The sequence below is a fragment of the Corvus hawaiiensis genome, chromosome 17 (genome assembly GCF_020740725.1).
Source record: "Corvus hawaiiensis isolate bCorHaw1 chromosome 17, bCorHaw1.pri.cur, whole genome shotgun sequence".
NCBI lineage: Eukaryota > Metazoa > Chordata > Aves > Passeriformes > Corvidae > Corvus > Corvus hawaiiensis.
Genome location: NC_063229.1, coordinates 14937501 through 14954621, shown reverse-complemented (window position 1 = coordinate 14954621; position 17121 = coordinate 14937501). Strand labels below are relative to the sequence as shown.

The 17121-nt window shown below is 43.9% G+C and overlaps 1 protein-coding gene across 3 annotated transcripts in view; it reads left to right on the top strand.

Annotated features, from left to right (window-relative positions):
* Positions 1–782: 782 nt before the first annotated feature.
* Positions 783–17121, top strand: part of TSHZ2 (teashirt zinc finger homeobox 2) — a 213995-nt gene continuing 197656 nt past the window's right edge. For all 3 annotated transcript variants that reach the window (XM_048321672.1, XM_048321670.1, XM_048321671.1), the window contains exon 1: positions 783–1516. In XM_048321672.1, the coding sequence (XP_048177629.1) occupies positions 1477–1516 (40 nt within the window). In that variant the 5' untranslated portion in view covers positions 783–1476. The remainder of the gene's footprint in view (positions 1517–17121) is intronic.

Sequence of the window (17121 nt, the reverse complement as noted above, 5' to 3'; positions counted from 1 at the left end):
GGGGAAATTAGGGGAGCAGAGGGGTTTCACCTAAACTTCACTGAACTTCGATGTCCAACCCTCTGATCCCTTCGGGTTCTACGGCTGGGACACCTCAGGGGGTGGATAAAGACCCTGGGCAGGGAAGGCACCTGGTCGCCAGCCCCAGGCTCTCCACAGGCGGGAGCACTTGAGGGAGCATCCCCCGGTCCCCAGCCCCGGGCACACCTGAGGAGCACCCCCGGTGACCCGGCAGCCGCGGGCAGCCCAGCGGCAGGAGCGCACCCGCCCGTGCACCGGGATCATTGCTGCAAATCCCTCTTTTCCCTTGGAACCGCCCTGTCTCGGGCGGAAGGCGCGGAGGGCGCTGCCGCCGCAGCCCCGGCCGTCCGCAGCGCCCTCGCTGGGGAAGCGCATCCTGCGGGGCCGGCGGTGACCCCGCCTGGGGTGCGGGTCTTGGGGAGGTCCCGCGTGGGGAGGGGTCGGCCCCGCAGCGAGGGGTGGTCCCGCACATGAAGGGGCTGGTCCCGCGTGGAGGGGATGCTCCGGCATCGGGGACAGGTCCCGCATCGGGGGGTGGTCGCGGATGGGGGTGTCCCCGCGGCGGGCGGCGGGGTGGCTGCGGCGGTGGCGGCGGCGGGCGCGGTGCCGGCGCCCTGTCTCTTTAATGAACGGCTCTGCCGCCCGGCTGCGCGGAGTAAATTTCCTCCTGTCATCGGGTCGCGGAGGAGGAGTTTGTTAATGCTCAGTTTGCTCGGTGGATCGATGTTTGCTGGCATCGCCTCGCCCTGCCTGTGTGTGCGTGTGCGCGCGTGTGTGTGTGTGTGTGTGTGTGAGCGCGTGTGCGCGCGTGTGCCCGCGCGCAGGGGTGCGTGTGCGCGCGTGTGTGTGCGGATCCCACATTTCCTCCCATCCCGAGCCTCCCTGTCCTCTCCCATATCACTCACTGCCTGGCATCTGACAGCACGGAACCTGCAGAGCTCCGCGCTCACACGCGCACGCACACACACACACACCGCGCACACCCGGGCACCGCTCCGCCATACAGCTCTGCGAGGAGGAGGAGGACAGGACAGGGAAGGGAGGAAGCAGCCAGCCCCACAGTCTTTCCAGAGCTGCCTTTTTAATATATACAGATCTATTTTGTTATTTATTTATTACCATTCTCTGGCACTGTGGGCGCCTTTCATTTGCTCCTGAGCTTGGATGTTTGAATCAAAGCAAAGCAAGTGTTGCAACAGTTAAAAAAAAAAAAAAAAAAAAAAAGCCAACCAAAAAAAAAAAAAAAAAAAAGAGAGAGAGAGAAAGAAAGAAACCTAGATCTCTAAAATAAAATAAAAACCAAACAGGTTCCTATCAGTGAAGTGGAAAGGAGGGGGGCAGGGGAGGCTTGAGGGGGGTGCTGGGGAAGCAGCTGAGAGGCAGAGGAACACGGCTCAGGAGCGTCTCAGGGCTCTCGGATCTGGGGACAGAAGTGAGATTGGAGAAAGTAGAGCGATGCCAAGGAGGAAACAGCAAGCACCCAAACGGGCTGCAGGTAAGGAGAAGCCATCCACTTACACAGCCTCTGTCTCTCCACTCCTTCCACTCCTACCCCCCATCTTTATTATTATTTAGGGTCACCCTTGCTTTTCCGGGCTGGATCTTTATTTATTTATCCCCCTCCCCCTCCCTTTCCCTCCGTAAGTCTGTGGAGCCAGTTTCATTCCTTATTGCCAAGATTTTGCTCTGCCACGGGCTGTCCTCTCGCCCTCCGCCGCTGCCACCGGCTCGCTGCCGCTGCCGCCGCTCCCCGCTGCCGCTGCCCTGCCGAAACTTTTCCCCCCAACTTTCTTCCCTCGGCGCCCCTTCTCCCCCTGCCCCTTCTCCTGCCCGAACCGAAAGCAGTCAGGCTTCCCTTTGCTTCTGGCTTTAGGATAGATTTTGTTTTCCCTTTCTGATTTTCCCCCTCCCGGTGGTTTTCGCTTTGGATCCGTGTGTTTCGCGAAGTGGGTCGGGGTGTTTAATCTTTTATTTCGCCGTATTTCTGGTGGCAGTTCTGGCCGGGTGTGTGTGTGTGTGTGAGGGCTGTGTGTGCCTGAAATAGTACAGGGACTCTCTCTGCTGATGAACCCGGTGGGGAAGTTCAGCCTTTGATCATCGGTGGTGAAAATTGCAACAGGAAATAAAATGAAACGTTCTGACTGCTAGAAGACAATCCACATTTTCAAATCAAATCCTTCTTTTGTTTTGTAGCCGAGCTTATATATTTGCACATGCCAAGTGGTTTTGCAATGTGTTGGTTTTTTGTTTTTTTGGTTTTTTTTGTTTTTTAACAGAAGAAAATAGTTTGCAACTTTGGAAGTGTTTTGTTTGTCGTTGTAGGGTGTTCTTTTTCTTTTGGGGGCCAAGAAAAAGAAACAGACGAGTGGGTCTGTATAGTAAATCTTTTCAAAGAGTTTTCTTTCAGGGTCCTTAATTGCTTTTTATTTTTTTTTAATAGTGTGGTGGGGTTTTGTTTCTGGGAAGCGCAATATGGAAGTTCATTTTTCTTCTGCCAGACCCACCCACTGAAAAATCAGCTTTCCAGTTGATTGCCAGCTTTGATTTGACATTTGATTGATCACTTGTCATCTTGCTGCCTTTGATCTATTCATTCTTGATATATATCAATAAATCACTCACCATGGTAACCCAAGTGCCAATGACGTAAGGCTTGCCCTCTAGATTCTCTTAGCCAGACATGCACAATTATTATCTTGTTTGGCTTTTAATGTAGGCGGGTTTTTTCCCTTCTTTTTTTCCCTTGTGTCCTTCCTTGGATTAGTTCTTTAAAGAAAACTCATATTTGATGTCTTGTCTTTAAAAATTTTCCCTTGCCCTTGTGAATATTTCCTGGGTGTAGCACAGCAAATGTGGGACAAAATGTATGGGCAAGTTTAGTGGCACACTTGAATAAACTTTGCGAAGTAGTGCTTGGGATGCACGCAGAGGGAAATGTCATCCCAGAGAAACTGGGACACGCAGAACTTTTATCAACTTACAGCCTTGCCTGGATTTCTTTGGGTGCAGGACAATGGGCTGCAGGCAGAAGCTTTTGGGACGTGCCCTGTGAATGTACCTATGCAGGTTGCCAGTGTGATTCTTGGCAGGCAAAGATCCCAAATTTATGGTCAACGCCGTAAATAACAGTTACGCTAAAAATACACACACGTATATATATTTACATAAATATATTTGTGTATTCGGGATAATTCAGATGAGTCGCTGTTATTATTTTCTTCACCAAGAGGTTTGATCTGAGTAAGGCATTCACATTTTCAACTTGCAGGATAAATAAATAGCTATTTTTTCATGGATGCTGATCCTCACAGTGACAGTGCTAGAACTGCTCCTTTTTTCTCTCTGTCAGGAACACGAGGCTTCATTTTATTTGGGTTTCAAAGTAGAATTTTCACTTGGAGTGTGTGTAGTATCTTTTCGTGGCAGGGGCACCGTGTTCTTTTTTAGAAATAGAGGCTCCAGTAAGTAAATTTTTGCGAGCAAAGCCCATGCTGTTGTTTCCCAGGATTTCCCTGCTGAGATACAGTAAGAGATGTTTTTATCCAGAATCCTACAGCATTTTTAAGATCTTAATGACAAGGGAGAAACTCGTATGACCACAATTAGATCTCTCCTTTCTCGTTCTCATTATAAAATGTGCATTGCTCTTCAGTGGTGCATTTCTTTGATTAGATTTCTCCTCAGATCAATGTTGTTTCAGGTGAGCAAAATACTGCAAATGCAGTCCAGTTTCAGCCAGCAGAACTATTTGAAGTAGGTTTATACATTTGCAATAGTTCTCCTGCTTTGAAGTTGTATTTGTGTGTTTGTGGGGGGTAGGGGAGAGTTTCAAAGAGCAGACGTGCCTGTTGTATATAGTTGTTAAAACTGACTTTCATTTTCAGGGATACTACTGAGGTTCTGTTCTGTATGGTGAAAAATACCTCAAAGTGGCAGGAGACAGACTGTGCAATAAGAAATGAATCTCTCATCAAGGCTGATAGCAAAGCTCCTTAGTCCTTTTATTTAAAGGAGTCAATACATTATATATTACTTAATTTTCACTTTTATTTATTTTTAGTTGTACAAGTTCAAAGGTATCAGTTGCACTGCATTTTGTCTCGATGGCAGCAGAGATATTGAAGAGAAGTTTGCAACTTTTAGTTTCTTCAGATAGTTCACCTCCAAGGGAAGAAAAATGATAAGCCTTATGATTCTGGACATGCCTGCTTTTGTCATTGCTTAAAATTAAATACTATGCACAACTGTAAATAATTACTGCCATGCACTGACTTTGAAAGCAGGTTTTGAGTTTGATTAATGAATAATGTAAAGGTTAGAGAGAACCAGCGAGTGAATCAGAAGGGAAGTCCTGCTGTTAGATGAAAATCTATCTAGAGAAATATACATGGCAATTTTGTCCTTTTCTATTATTAATTTTAATCCTTGTATTCCTAAGAAATATATTCCAGACCATTGTAATGAAACAAGGGAGTATAATTGGATAAATGGGGCACTATTTATGTGTGATGATGGGGATTTCTGCTCTCCGATTACACTTTTAGAGACACTTTATTTCACATCAACACCCAAACGATGTCAAACGCATTTTGGTATTTGCAGGGCCGAGTATTTTCTGAATCATCCTTGCTTTTTGAGAGCGTCATTTCCAAGTCGATAGTTCTTGAGGCAGAGAGTTGCAGCTCTTTCCATCAGTGCCTGCTTTAGGATGGGACCTGTGTTTACAATAAACAAACCCATTTGCGCTGGAGATTTCACCCAAACGCATCACAAAGGGCTTTACAACCCGGGGCCTGATTCTTCTCCCGCTCAGGTGCAAATCAAACATTGCTTCCCTCGCAGCATCAGTGAGTTCTGACTGCTCCTGTGAGCAAGAAGAGACTCAGGCCCTCAAAGTACTTCATCCTTCAGCAAAATGCAGCCACCTCTGGGGTAAAAGTCTAGTAACGATTCCATAACAAATGGTAATATATTAACAGAAGGGTGGAAGAAGGGTGGGAGCAAAGCAGAATTGCTATTCAGATTTTATTCCTAGGGGTATGAAATAGCTTTCAAACACAATTTCACTGGATTAAACTCTCCTTTCCCCTGCAGCTTGTTTAAATGTGCATATTTTATTTTGTGATCATGAATTGGTAGTTTGCTTTTTTAAAGCCTGCAAAGAGAAATCTGGACTTAACGCCCATTGCGGGTGAAATTTTGTATTTCCACTTTTCTTTCCCTCTCAGCCCCAACAGACTAGCTAAGAACCAAAGCTGGGGAAAAGTACAGCAGAAGCAAGTCTCAGGCACATTTATTCTGTTTATTGGAGCTGTAGAATAACACGGGTTTGTTTTTGGAAGAGTCCTCATAGAGCAGCAAGCAGAAGATGGTGAGCAGGGAGTTCTTTAAAGCTGCAGCTTGCACCTTTGTAGCAAAGGTTATTTAAACCAGAATCATATTTAGAAAGTGAAATTATGCTTCTGCAGAGAGCAGAGCAAATGACCAGAAAGGCTTGCTCTGTGTGTTTCTGTGGTGAAAGGCAGCGAGATCTATCTATAAATGTAACCAGGAGCACTGTGGCTGTTCCAGGATTATTTGTATCCTTTATATCAGGGGCAATGGCAGCAGATTCCAAGGAAGCAGTGCTGAATGAAACTGTAGAAATGGCAGCTCTGTTTTGTTTCAACATCCTCCAGAAAAGCAACTGCACATCAAACCCACCTAAACAGTTCATGCCTCAGAACCCTTCACTTGCAGTGCACATCACGATGCTGACAGATGACAAAAAAGCCAAGGTGTTCACAAACAAGAGGAGCCTTTAAATCCTGGTTAATTAAATATATTCCAAATTAGGTACTTTTGCAACTCAAGAGGCACCAAAATTAGTCGCCATCTGCGTTAAATTCTGCAGGCGGCTCCTAAGCCCAAAGCTGCTTGGAAATATTTTTTTCCCGTGTCAGAACTCAGGCCTGAACGGGACAATTTGAAATCACATTCATTTTAGTGCCTGTTTCTCTATTTGAATTTTGCTGTGATTTATCCAAGCCCAGTATATCCCCACTATCTGAAGAGCGGGGTGCACCCAGAGTTCAGCCCCTGTGACTGGGAAACAAAAGATGTTTCCATCAGTAAATGACACAATTTTGCAGCACTTTTGAAAACATGTCCATTGTCAGAAATTCTAGTGCATAAATGCTCTCCCTCTTCTGTGCTCTCTGAGAAGACCCATTTTCTCCAAACTGGCAGGATTTTGGAAATTTCCTCCCGGAGCTTTCTCCTCCTGATTTTTGCTCTTATTAGCGGCACCCACCTCAAGGAACTGTTTCCCCTAGCAGAGGTCCCTGGAGTCCCTCCATAGCGCAGGGCCAGCGTGAGCGTTTCTCCCGTCATTTCCCTTCCCATCCCGATGAGGACATCACTCCCAGAGAGCAACTCCAGACTCGCGGAGAAAAAAAAGCTGTCAGTTGCTGTGGCTGCAATTCCCAACTTAGCAGCAGCAGAGGGAATGGAACTGTACTCTATCAATTACAGTTGGAACCAGAGGCTAAACACTTATTGTGTTAAGCTATTGTGCAGATCTTAAGAGCTCAAATGTAAAAAAAATATCATGACAGCTGGTGGAGGGGAGAATAAGGCCTGGTTCTTCCACTGGATGACGTATTATTAGCAAAGGCAAAGTAAAATTATTCAAATTCTGTTTAATGCTGCTGGGGTTGAGATGTGTGTGCCACATTCTGCCTTAAAAAGGGGGGATCCTACAGACTTTGCTGCTAAAATAAGCCTTTGTTTTTCCCTCTTCTCTGCAAAATGAAATATTTGTGAAGTTTTATCCCCACAGCGTGCTCATGCAAGCAGAGAGACATTTTCATTTGTCTCCGAATCTGATACAGGAGCCAACTGGAACCACATTACACTCAGAGCTGAAATCTTACATTTCATTCATGCAAGAGCAGGGATTTTTCATTACCTATTTAATTGCAATCATTTACATGAGAGTGGGCCCAGCTCAGCAGCTCTTACTCAGCACTTTGCTTCAGTGGGCAACTGGCTTGTGTAAGGACTGCCTGTGTAAGACTGGGCTGTTCAGCTACAAAATTCAATATTTATGTTCCTTGAGAAGCATTCTGCCTCTGAAGAGGGCTCAGATTCTTCCATTAAGCTTTAAATCCAGGGACAGTTCTGTTTGGGACTTCTGTTCCTAATGGGTGCGAGCTTTTCTTCCCTGAAGTCTGTATGACTGAGCTATTCTGCTTGCTCGGCCAACTTCCCTCCTCAATCACGTTTCCATGCTCTGTGTTAATTACTGCACACTGGTTCTGGGTACCGGGAGATGAGATGGGTTTTTAAAGAAGCCTTTTTTAAGGCACGGTGTTCATGTTGTGCACAGGGGCGGCAGCTCTCGAGAAAATGCCAGAAAATGGGGTTGCAAATCCAAAGCCTGAAAGTTCCATGTGCTTTTAGGGGCTAAAAGCAGTTCTTTCTCATTAAGGTGGCTTCTCACTTGAGGCTGTTGGCACAGAGTAATTTTTACCGTGTTATAATAACAGCTTCTGCAACTCAGAAGTACCTTGACAGCAAACCGTGTATTTTTTAAGGTTTCAAGGAGAAAAGCATCACAGAAGCACAGTGTTTCCCATTAGATTTACACATCCCTCTTTAACTGTTGCTGGCTTTTCATCCGTTACCTTGTGAGCTTTCTCAGGCAAAAAAAGAAGTGGAAAAACTGGTCTTCTGATCTAAGTGTTGCATTAAGTGTTTCATTTAGAAAAATGAAGAGAATCTTTGTTTCCCTAAAAGAAATGTTTTCCCCCTTTGCCCTAGGAAAAAGAAAGGCACAACAATAGCTTCAAAATGACAGGATCTGATTGTGAAAAATACAGAGTTCATAACGTGCAGTGCCTGATGGTCCCAAGTATTGGTAAAATTCCACAGCTAAATAGAACAAACAGTCCTAAATGTCTGGAAAATGGATCCTTTTCAGGCATGCACACATCCATACCTGCAAGAAGGAGAGAAAAGTGCCTGTCTGGGAGAGGGATGCACCTGGAGAGCTCGCTTGTTCAGAGCAGTTTTTGATTACTGCACCAGTCTTTGCCCAAATGTGAGAACTGTGCTGTCAGGAGTGGTGTCTCCTGGAAGTCCTTTGTTAGGCTTCATTTTCTTTAAACCTCCATCTCCTGGAGTCTGATGATGGTTATGCAAGTGTCCAATATGCATTTTAAAAGGAAATTTATTTCAAACTGCTTGCTCTGGAGAGGAACTTGAAAACAAGCAGGCTACAAGTTCTCATGCAGAGGAAAAATGCCTTGATTCTCAAAGTGACTGTTTTTAACTTCCCATCATTTTCAGCCAGTCTCACGATTTTTGAGGTTGTGCTTTGTGCTTTTTGTATAAACAAGGTTGGCAATATTGCTTTTGCCTGATTCTGGTGATGAACTGGTGTGTGTGTCTGGGTGTATAATTATATACATACACACACATAATATCAGTAAACAAAATACTGAACATAATGATGGAGTGGAGCTGTGTGGATTGGAGCTCTGGCTTTGTATTGCCATAAACAAAGCAGTTCTGAGAGCTCAGACCATCAGTTCTTGAGGAGTGACTTTCGATTGAAGTTTCCTGGAGATTGTTTTTAGTGGCAATTAAATGTAGAAAGTTAATAGGCAGTAACTGCTCTTTAAAGGATAAATACTACGAGGAATGCACAGCCTACCTTTTTCCCAGATATAATCAGGCTGAACTTTATTGAAAAAAAATTTACAACTAGCAACATTAATGCTGTATTTTTATTGTATTAATGCAAATGAGATGCTGACTTCGTTCTTTCATCTCCATGGCTTGTATCTATTAGAGCTGTATCTTATTCCTTTCAGTGTCTTTTCTCCCTGTGTTCTGTAAACTGCCTTCCTCTAATGATACTGAGGCTCATTAAAGTTACTCCCAATGCTAAAGAGACTCTGGGAAACATCCTGAGCTCTGGATGGCTGTGGAAAAGCACAGCCACTGAGCACATGGGGAAAACTAATCTGGATCAAGCCTTGCATTCCCATTTCAGGAAGCCCTTAAAATTGATGGGTCAAACAGGAAGAAAAAACATGCAGGAAGGACTGTGTGCTGCAAAGAACAGGTCATTTTTAACACACAGCCCTACCTGACAAAGATAAAAAACAATAAAGTTTTAAGGAGCTCGCTGGCTCTTCCTGCATCTCTCTCAAAAGACTCATTTAATTGAAAAGCCTGTTGTGCTTGTTTTTATGCATGTAAAACAGAAAAGGGGCAATTTTGCACAGGGCCTAATATTCCAGCACAATATAATTGGAACTCTTCCTGCCTGCTTTTTAAGTCTCTCTGTTCATATAAAATTAAGACCCACTTATCTTAAATTGTAGTAAATCTCATCCAATATTGCTTTCATAACTTAAAAAAGGCTGTTACATATTCCCAAAGCAACTTTGCTGAAGTGATATTGGGTCTGTTTATGTGGAATTGGTGCAGAATTTCTGTTGAAAAAAGGAGCAGCACACAGTTCTTGTTTTTAATGAAAATAATTAAATTCTCTGGAATACCTTGATAGCTCAGATTTTTTTTCCTAGTAAAACTCTGCTTAGAGGAGATCAGAATGAAAATCTACACATTAGTGCAGTTTGGCGTGTGCAGACAACAACCTTGTTTCTATCACTCACCCTGCACTTGGACAGAAGTAATTCCTATTTTTCGTAGAAAGATTTTACTCTGAATTTTCCATATAGAAATAATTTTTTGTGTGAATTGCACAGTGAATCACCAGCACAATTTGTAAGGTCTGCAATTTTCTTTGTACATATAGGGAGAATTCATTTGCTTCCCGCAGGGTGAGTGGACTTCACAGGAAAGCGCTGGGTCTTTCATGATTTTGTTTTTGTATCAAAGAAACATAACCTTGTGCCAGCTGCTGTATTGGTCTACCAAAATTATTTTTTTATGTGTTTTTCAGCCATGTCATAACATACATAAGCACAATACAAGTAGCATTAAATTAACACGTGAAAGGAGAAAGAAGCTAAGTAGTTATATTGATCATCTGTAGCATTAAATGCTAAAAAAATTAAAAGCTTTCCAGTGTTTTTCATTAGCTGCATGGATCCTGCTCGTATTTGTGTCCTTTGTTAGGCAGTGGAGCATATTTCTTCACACTTAGCACCTTTCTTGCATGGATTTCTCACTGATAGTCCTCAGAATAACCCCAGTGATGTGGAATATTTCCCCTCGGTTTTACAGAAGGGCAAATTGAACCCAGGAGGTTTTACCTGATTTGCTCAAGGTCAAACAGAATTTGCTCCCAGTTCCCTGCCTGTGGTACTAGATCACATTTCTATCATCAGAGCACTTCCAGGAGGGAAATCTGGGCTGGAAGCTCATGGCATCCTCTTGCCTGTGCTGGGGGAGAAGAGGGAACAGCCCAGCTGGGACCCTGGGGAAGTTGGGAGTGCGCTTTCATCTCTCCCATGCAATTCCCTGTGGTGGAGGAAGACGCACTTTGCTCATGGCCAGGAGCTCCCAAAAGCAGGAGGACTCATGGTTTGAGAAAGCAGAGCTCTGCTAATTCTAACAAGCCAAAGGAGCTTTACTTGGCAAGAGTTTTAGACGGAATAATCAAGTTTTTTGCATTCTAGTTTTTAGCCAGTGATAGGTTTCAGGACCAGAGAATTTGGTTCCTGTTACTTTTCTTCCCATAAACTGTTCTACATTTCTTTGGCAGAGCTGGATGTGACTGTCTATAAAGCATTGCCCTGAGAAATATGTAAAACCTGGTCTAGTTGCAGCTGAACAGGCCATGCACATTTTCCTCCACCCATTCTCCCAGAGGTGGTTGGAAATCTCTGATGATACAGTTTGAGGCTCAGCTTCTGGTGCCAAGGGTCTAAATCCTTACACGGGCAGCTCAAGAGAGACCTGAATTTTCAAAAGCCTTTAGCACCGAATTCCCATGGACTTCCCTCAGCTCCCTCTCTTGTGTAAACTGGAATTGTGCCTCTATCAAGAGCAGCGCTGTTTCCCTAAACTGGAGATGTATGTATTGCCTATAGAAGAAATATGCTGCAAGTAATAGCCTATGGATTCATTAAGGATTGTTTATGTTTATTTTCACACCATATTACCTTTCAGGAATGGTTGTTTCAGCCATTATATTGACAAGAACTTCGAATAAATCTTAGGTAATATAGGGCTGATCTGCCTTACCTGGGAGACCACCTGCTACCCTCTTGAGCAGAGGTGCTGAATCACCAGGTAGGGCTTTCTTCTCTGGAGCTGGGGACTTGGGAAGCTCCCGTGGCTCCTTTTCATGTGGAAATTAATGCTTGCCTCTGTTTCTGAATAGTAGGTTATTAGAGTTCGTATGCAAATTCCCAGGATGGGAATTTGTCTCTCGTTGATAATTGATATAATAACATATATTTTTAGTGGTCCAAAGTCCTTGAGCTCGAGCCTTGTATACGTAATTTATGTTTATTTCTTACTGTTATTAACTGTAATTTAGTTGTTGGCGCCTTTCATTGCCTTGGATTGAAGGGAGTGTCTCTCCCCATTGCCCCTCCATAAACAATGCCCTTTCAGGGTTCCTTCTCCTGTATCCTTGCCCAGACATTTCCTAGCCTGTCAAATACTGTCATTTTATTCCTTACAGATCATTCACAGTACGTCTCCTGTTGCACACACAAATAAGGAACAAATGCAATCAGGATGCATCATCGTTTAGCATAACAAATAAAAGCCGATCTGTGCAGATTTGCCTTAAAGTGTCTCTTAATATGTATTGTCAAAATGTCTGAAGACGTCTCTTCCTCATAAGCGTTTAATTATTTGTGACAATTAAACTAATATTCAGAGCAGGAAAAAAAAATAGGGTATTAAATATTTTCTCTTGTCAAAAGCTAACAAAACGTTACCTGACAGAGCAAACTCCTTAAATTTTGTGTTTCAAGCAGACCTTAGAAAGAAAAAAGAACCAGAACAAAATTACGAGGCCTGGATTTTGCATGGAATTTGAGGAAACTGTATTTTTAAAACTAGACCCAAATTTAAGGGCATATCATTAAAGCATATATCAGTAATGAGCAGCTGAATACTTGATGATTTAAAAAGAGTTTCTATCAATTTTTAAGTCTGTGCTGAAATTTATGGCCAAGGGCTGCTCTGACTGAATCAGGGACTCAGACCTGGCATTTTTAGCCTTGCCTGGTTATTGTTCTACTCGTGCATGAGAGAAATCAGCTCAAATATGACGGCGCAAGTCATCAGGCTTTTCTGTGATGGAAATTATAGATGTATTGTTTTGGTTTGTTTTTTTAATCTGATGATCTCTTTCTCCATCTGGGTTGTTCAGACTGGAGAGGCAACGTGCACTGGATGGGGCAGGACAAGTAGTCAAGACTGGTGCCTAGGGCTCAGCATCTTCATCTGCCTGGCAGGCCTTGAATGTGGTAAAGGTTCAGATGTGTGATAATAAAAAGGGGGGAAAAGTAGGGAAAATCTTGAAAAGAACAGAAAACCAGCAGGGTCCTCGAGAGCAGTGTTGTGTGGATGTGGGAGCACTGGATAGCCCAGGGCACGGCAGCAATAACTTCTGCATTATGGGCTCAACAGTTCTTATAGCCCAGATTGTTTGGGGTTTCCTGCTGAGAAGTTTGATTTCTACTGGTTCTAATATTTCCAGTTCTGAGCTGCTCAAAGTAACCATTTCCATCATTAAAATCTGTGTTTTCTTTCTTAAAATGTTCTTCCTGTAATTTAGGGTAGGATGCTATTTGGCAAAAAATTAGAAGACGTTCATCAGGGTTTATTTCAAAGCTGTGGGACCACTGAGCTTTCTGGCAGTGACGTGAACATTTTTCAGAGATATCTTTTTGCTTTTCCTGAGAAAATCCACCCAAATTTGTCTGACTTATAAAGCCTAAAAGTTGCTGTTGCCAAAGAATTTTTAGAAGGTGACACAGCATTCTCCAACGTGCCATCCCCACCACGCATGCTCTGTTCTTGGTTTCTCTTTTTCAATTACATTGCCTTAAAAAACGTTTTAGCTGGGGATAAGTAGGACAACGGCTGCAGGGGCAGTGACGGGTCTGAGTCGAAGGAGAATGAAGAAAAGGTCTGTGTTTGTGTTAGGCTGGAGCCCAGGCCTTGAGAGAGGAAACAGGGAAATTTAGGGAGCAGAGCATGGACAAGCAGGGGCAGAGAGCATCCAATTATCCAATATCCACAGAAAACAGGGGTAAACTTGTGTGCATGACTTTATAGCCTGGTGAGCATAGAGCACGGTATTGAGCATGAGCTCAGGCTGGGAGCGCGTCCAGCCGCTCCTGCCCAGATCAATCCTGGATGGGAACCAGGGTGGCTCCACACGTGTGACTCCCAGCTGGCTTTCCCAAAGCCCGCACGCATCCACGCCTCACGCTGGGGATGGATGTGTGCAGGAAATCCATCCACCCCCGCGGGGAGCAGCTCCCACCCGGCCACGCTGGCGTGGCAGCGCCAGGCCTGAGGGGCCGCCATGGCTCGGTGGGGCGTGTGAGGCGGGAACTTCTTCTGTGGGGAAAAAGTGAAAAAGTCCCCTTAAAATCCGCCAGAGCTGTGCCCCCCCGTGCCAGTTGAATGGCAGAGATGAAATCCCATCCACAGGCACAGTGCAGGCAGCTCAGGAAAGGTGTAAAACCCAATGGAAAGGAGGAAAATTCCGATTCCTGGCACGGGGACGAGGACAAGATGATGCCAGTGAGGCACAGAGCTGCCCTTGGATGGCAGAGCCAACAGGAGACTGGAAGAGCTCAGGCAGCACATGGAGAGGTTGGTGACCCCACACAGAATGTGTGACAATGGAATATTTGGTGTATTTGGTCTGTTTGGTGTGTTTGGGAGGCGTCGATGTGTGGGACAGGTGGGTCGGTCAGTGGTGGGACCGGGCCTGGCACGGCCAGCGTGGATCGGGCCAAGTGGAGTGTGGGCACTCCAGGCAATGAAGAAGCTGTGGTACAAAAGCAGCTCCGAGACAAGACAAAGAATCCCGCCAGGAGTTTCAACCACAGATATCTGTTCAGATAAAAAGGGCCTGTTAGTCTGAGAGCTCCACTCTTGCCACAACATGCCCATGGCAGAGGGCTGGTCCCTGGGTCGCTGTGTGGGTACCTGCCCTGGGACCCTGGGGCTCTGACTTTGGTTTTACTCAGAGCAAGGGGTTTATTTTATTTTATTTTATTTTATTTTTTTTATTTTTTATTTCATTTGCTGCCCCGTGGGAATTTTTTCTTATAAATCTGATCTTTCTATCTGAAAGTCAGTGACAAAACTTGAATCAGGCTCAGCAGAGCAGGTTGCCTTCAGGTTATTGTACTGGTTTGTGTCACCTCCAGCATTTATATATTAAATAACTAAAATCCTGAGAATGTTAATCTGGAAAACAGTCATCCCTGCATTACTCTTTTGTTGTTTCAGTGAACTTATTAAAGATTTTACAAACTTGTGATTTGGGTTAAACAAATGTAAATCATGTGCAGAAAGAGTTGCAGGGAGGCAGAGGAATGTTATGATGCCATCAACATCTGGATTTCCATTTGTTCGGATTAGGGACATTTTACCTTAATCATTCCCAAACATGTCTGCTAAAATCCCTTCTTTCATTTTTTATCACCTGCGAGGTACAGCCAGGCAGAGTTTCAATTTGTGTGTGTGTGTGTTAGGGTAAAAGTGCTGAAATTTGTTGTTGCAGTGAGTATATGAAGAGTCTCATTTTTATATTAGTCCTCCCTCTTTATAATTGTTTGGAAACATTTTGATTCAGTTAAAATGCACTATTTCCAACACACAAAGTATGAACAGGGGAACAGGGGAGTGATATCGAGTTTCTCCAAGGAAATAAGCATCTCTTAGCCATCATCCTGCAACTGGGAGAGTTCTAATACATGACATCTCTGTAATGTAACCTAATAATATTTTTTTTTAACAGTGATGTAATGGGGAGAGTGACCTGGGCTTTGTAAAAGTTCCCCTACTTACTACAGATTCCCAAGGGCAATGTAACATTCTAGACAGCGTTTTATATGCCCTGATTAAAATGTAACATATTTTTGCATTTCCTGTGCAGTGACCTGTTAGTGCTCATAGACAGAACACTTAAAGAACAGTTACAAGGAGACATTTCCAAATGTGCCTAATATGGGCGAGTTTTTATAACATTCTTATTTCATTTGAAATTGCAGCTACAGCAGGAACCATTCAGACGGTGCATTGATTTAACTTTTTAATCCACTGTTTTGCTACGTCAAGTAAAATAAATGTTTGTTTTTAGCTCCCTTTTTTTGCATTGCTAAACTCATAACTACTTGCTTTAAGCTTGGGATTCTAAAGGGAGCTACATTATCTGAGATTTAAAGCTTGCTTTTTGTAGCTGTTTTCTCACAACTCCCCCAAGAAAAAAAAATACAAAAGTACAACTTTAGCAAAAAGGGCTTTTATATCTCTATCAATTATAGAAACACCAGCTGCAGTAGATTACAAATGTGTTTGGCTGATTGTGATGTTGTGTGGGGAAAACTGTCACAAGGAGCTGGATTCTGTTCTCCCCGGCAGCTCCGGGATGCCGCTCAGCTCCCCGGGCTCAGCGGCGCTTCTGTCAGAGCTGGGGTGGGCAGGAGCAGGAGCCTGCCCGGGGATTGCTAGGCTGCCACATGCAGCTCTGGACTGGAGCACACGTCCTGGCGCTGGGAGAAGAGAAGGAACGTGGACACAAGTGTGAACCGTGTGTCACTGTGTGCATGTGCTGCTCTGAGAGCTGGGGCAAAACCACACGGGGACAGACCTGGGCCAGCAACCTCTGGGGACAATCTCTCCACTGAATGTTCTTCTTTATTTTTTACATTCAAGATATTTACTTTTGCTTTCTTGAAGAACAAAGTGGGGGGGAAAGGCACCACAGAACAAAAATTGTTTGACCAACCCATAAAGGTAAAGTAGCTGCAAGTCATGGATAAAAGAATTACAGTGTCAAGACAGCAGTGCATGTTGGGCAGTTTAGGATATTTGGTGCTGTTGAGCTCAGGAGAAAATTAATGTCTCAACGTGTGTGCAGGTCATTATCACTCCACTAAAACCTGGGTACAAGGGTAGCAGCCCAAGGGCTCTCAGTTGGTTGTGCCTTGCTTACTGTGTCATTTATCTTGTGCTTTGGGTCACTCTGGGAGGACGTGGTTGGGCCCTGGTTTATTTTAACAAAGAGAATCTGGCATAGGAAAGTTCTGTGTATACTTTACAGTGAAAATGCAATTTTCTATTTTCATTTAATCCCAGGAATGTTGGCATTTTCCGGGCTGTCAAACAAATGAGTGCACTGGAGGACAGTTAGATGTGTCTGTCTAGTTCATCTATCTAATCTACCTCATTTCTAATGTGCCCATCACCATGGCGTCTAGGCAGAAAGTATCTGCCTTGCTTTTGCTTTTTGTCTTTATTGGCTGTGGTAACTTAATTGAGTCCTAAGAGCTTTCAGATTCATCTGCAAAAATAATAACAAAAACATTATCAGTATAATGATTCATATTTGTACTCTTACTCAGAATTTCCCTTTCTCTTCTGAGTGTATTTGGTTAGTGGATTACTGTTGACTTATCTAGAAGAGGTTATGTTTTAGAGGTGTATTAAATTGGAATTTTACTTGAGTCAGCAGTGACTCAAAATTTCATTTGGCTGCTAAAGTGAATTCACTCATGTCTTCTAACTTCCTTCTGCTTTTCTCTGCAGAAGTTGACTTCATTTACTCAGCCACCCAGTTTAGCATCTGCATCTGTTCTGTGACCCCTTGTCATATAAACCATAGGTAAAGGTAATAAAAAGCAATAGAAATCGTGGCTTCAAAAATGTTATCTTCCTTTGGAAGCCCTGGTTTCTGTTACATTTAACTACTTCTCTCTGTGCCAATTAGGTAAAAATGCATGGTAAGGCTGCAGTGAGCGGTTTTTCAGGAGCAGAGGCCTTGCTAAGGGCAGATGAAGTGCTGCTGCTGATTTGCTGTGTCTGTGCACGTGGGTACCACGAGCTGCCTGCGCACCTGGGGAGAAGGTGCTGCAAGGGCCCTGCAGTCACCGTGCA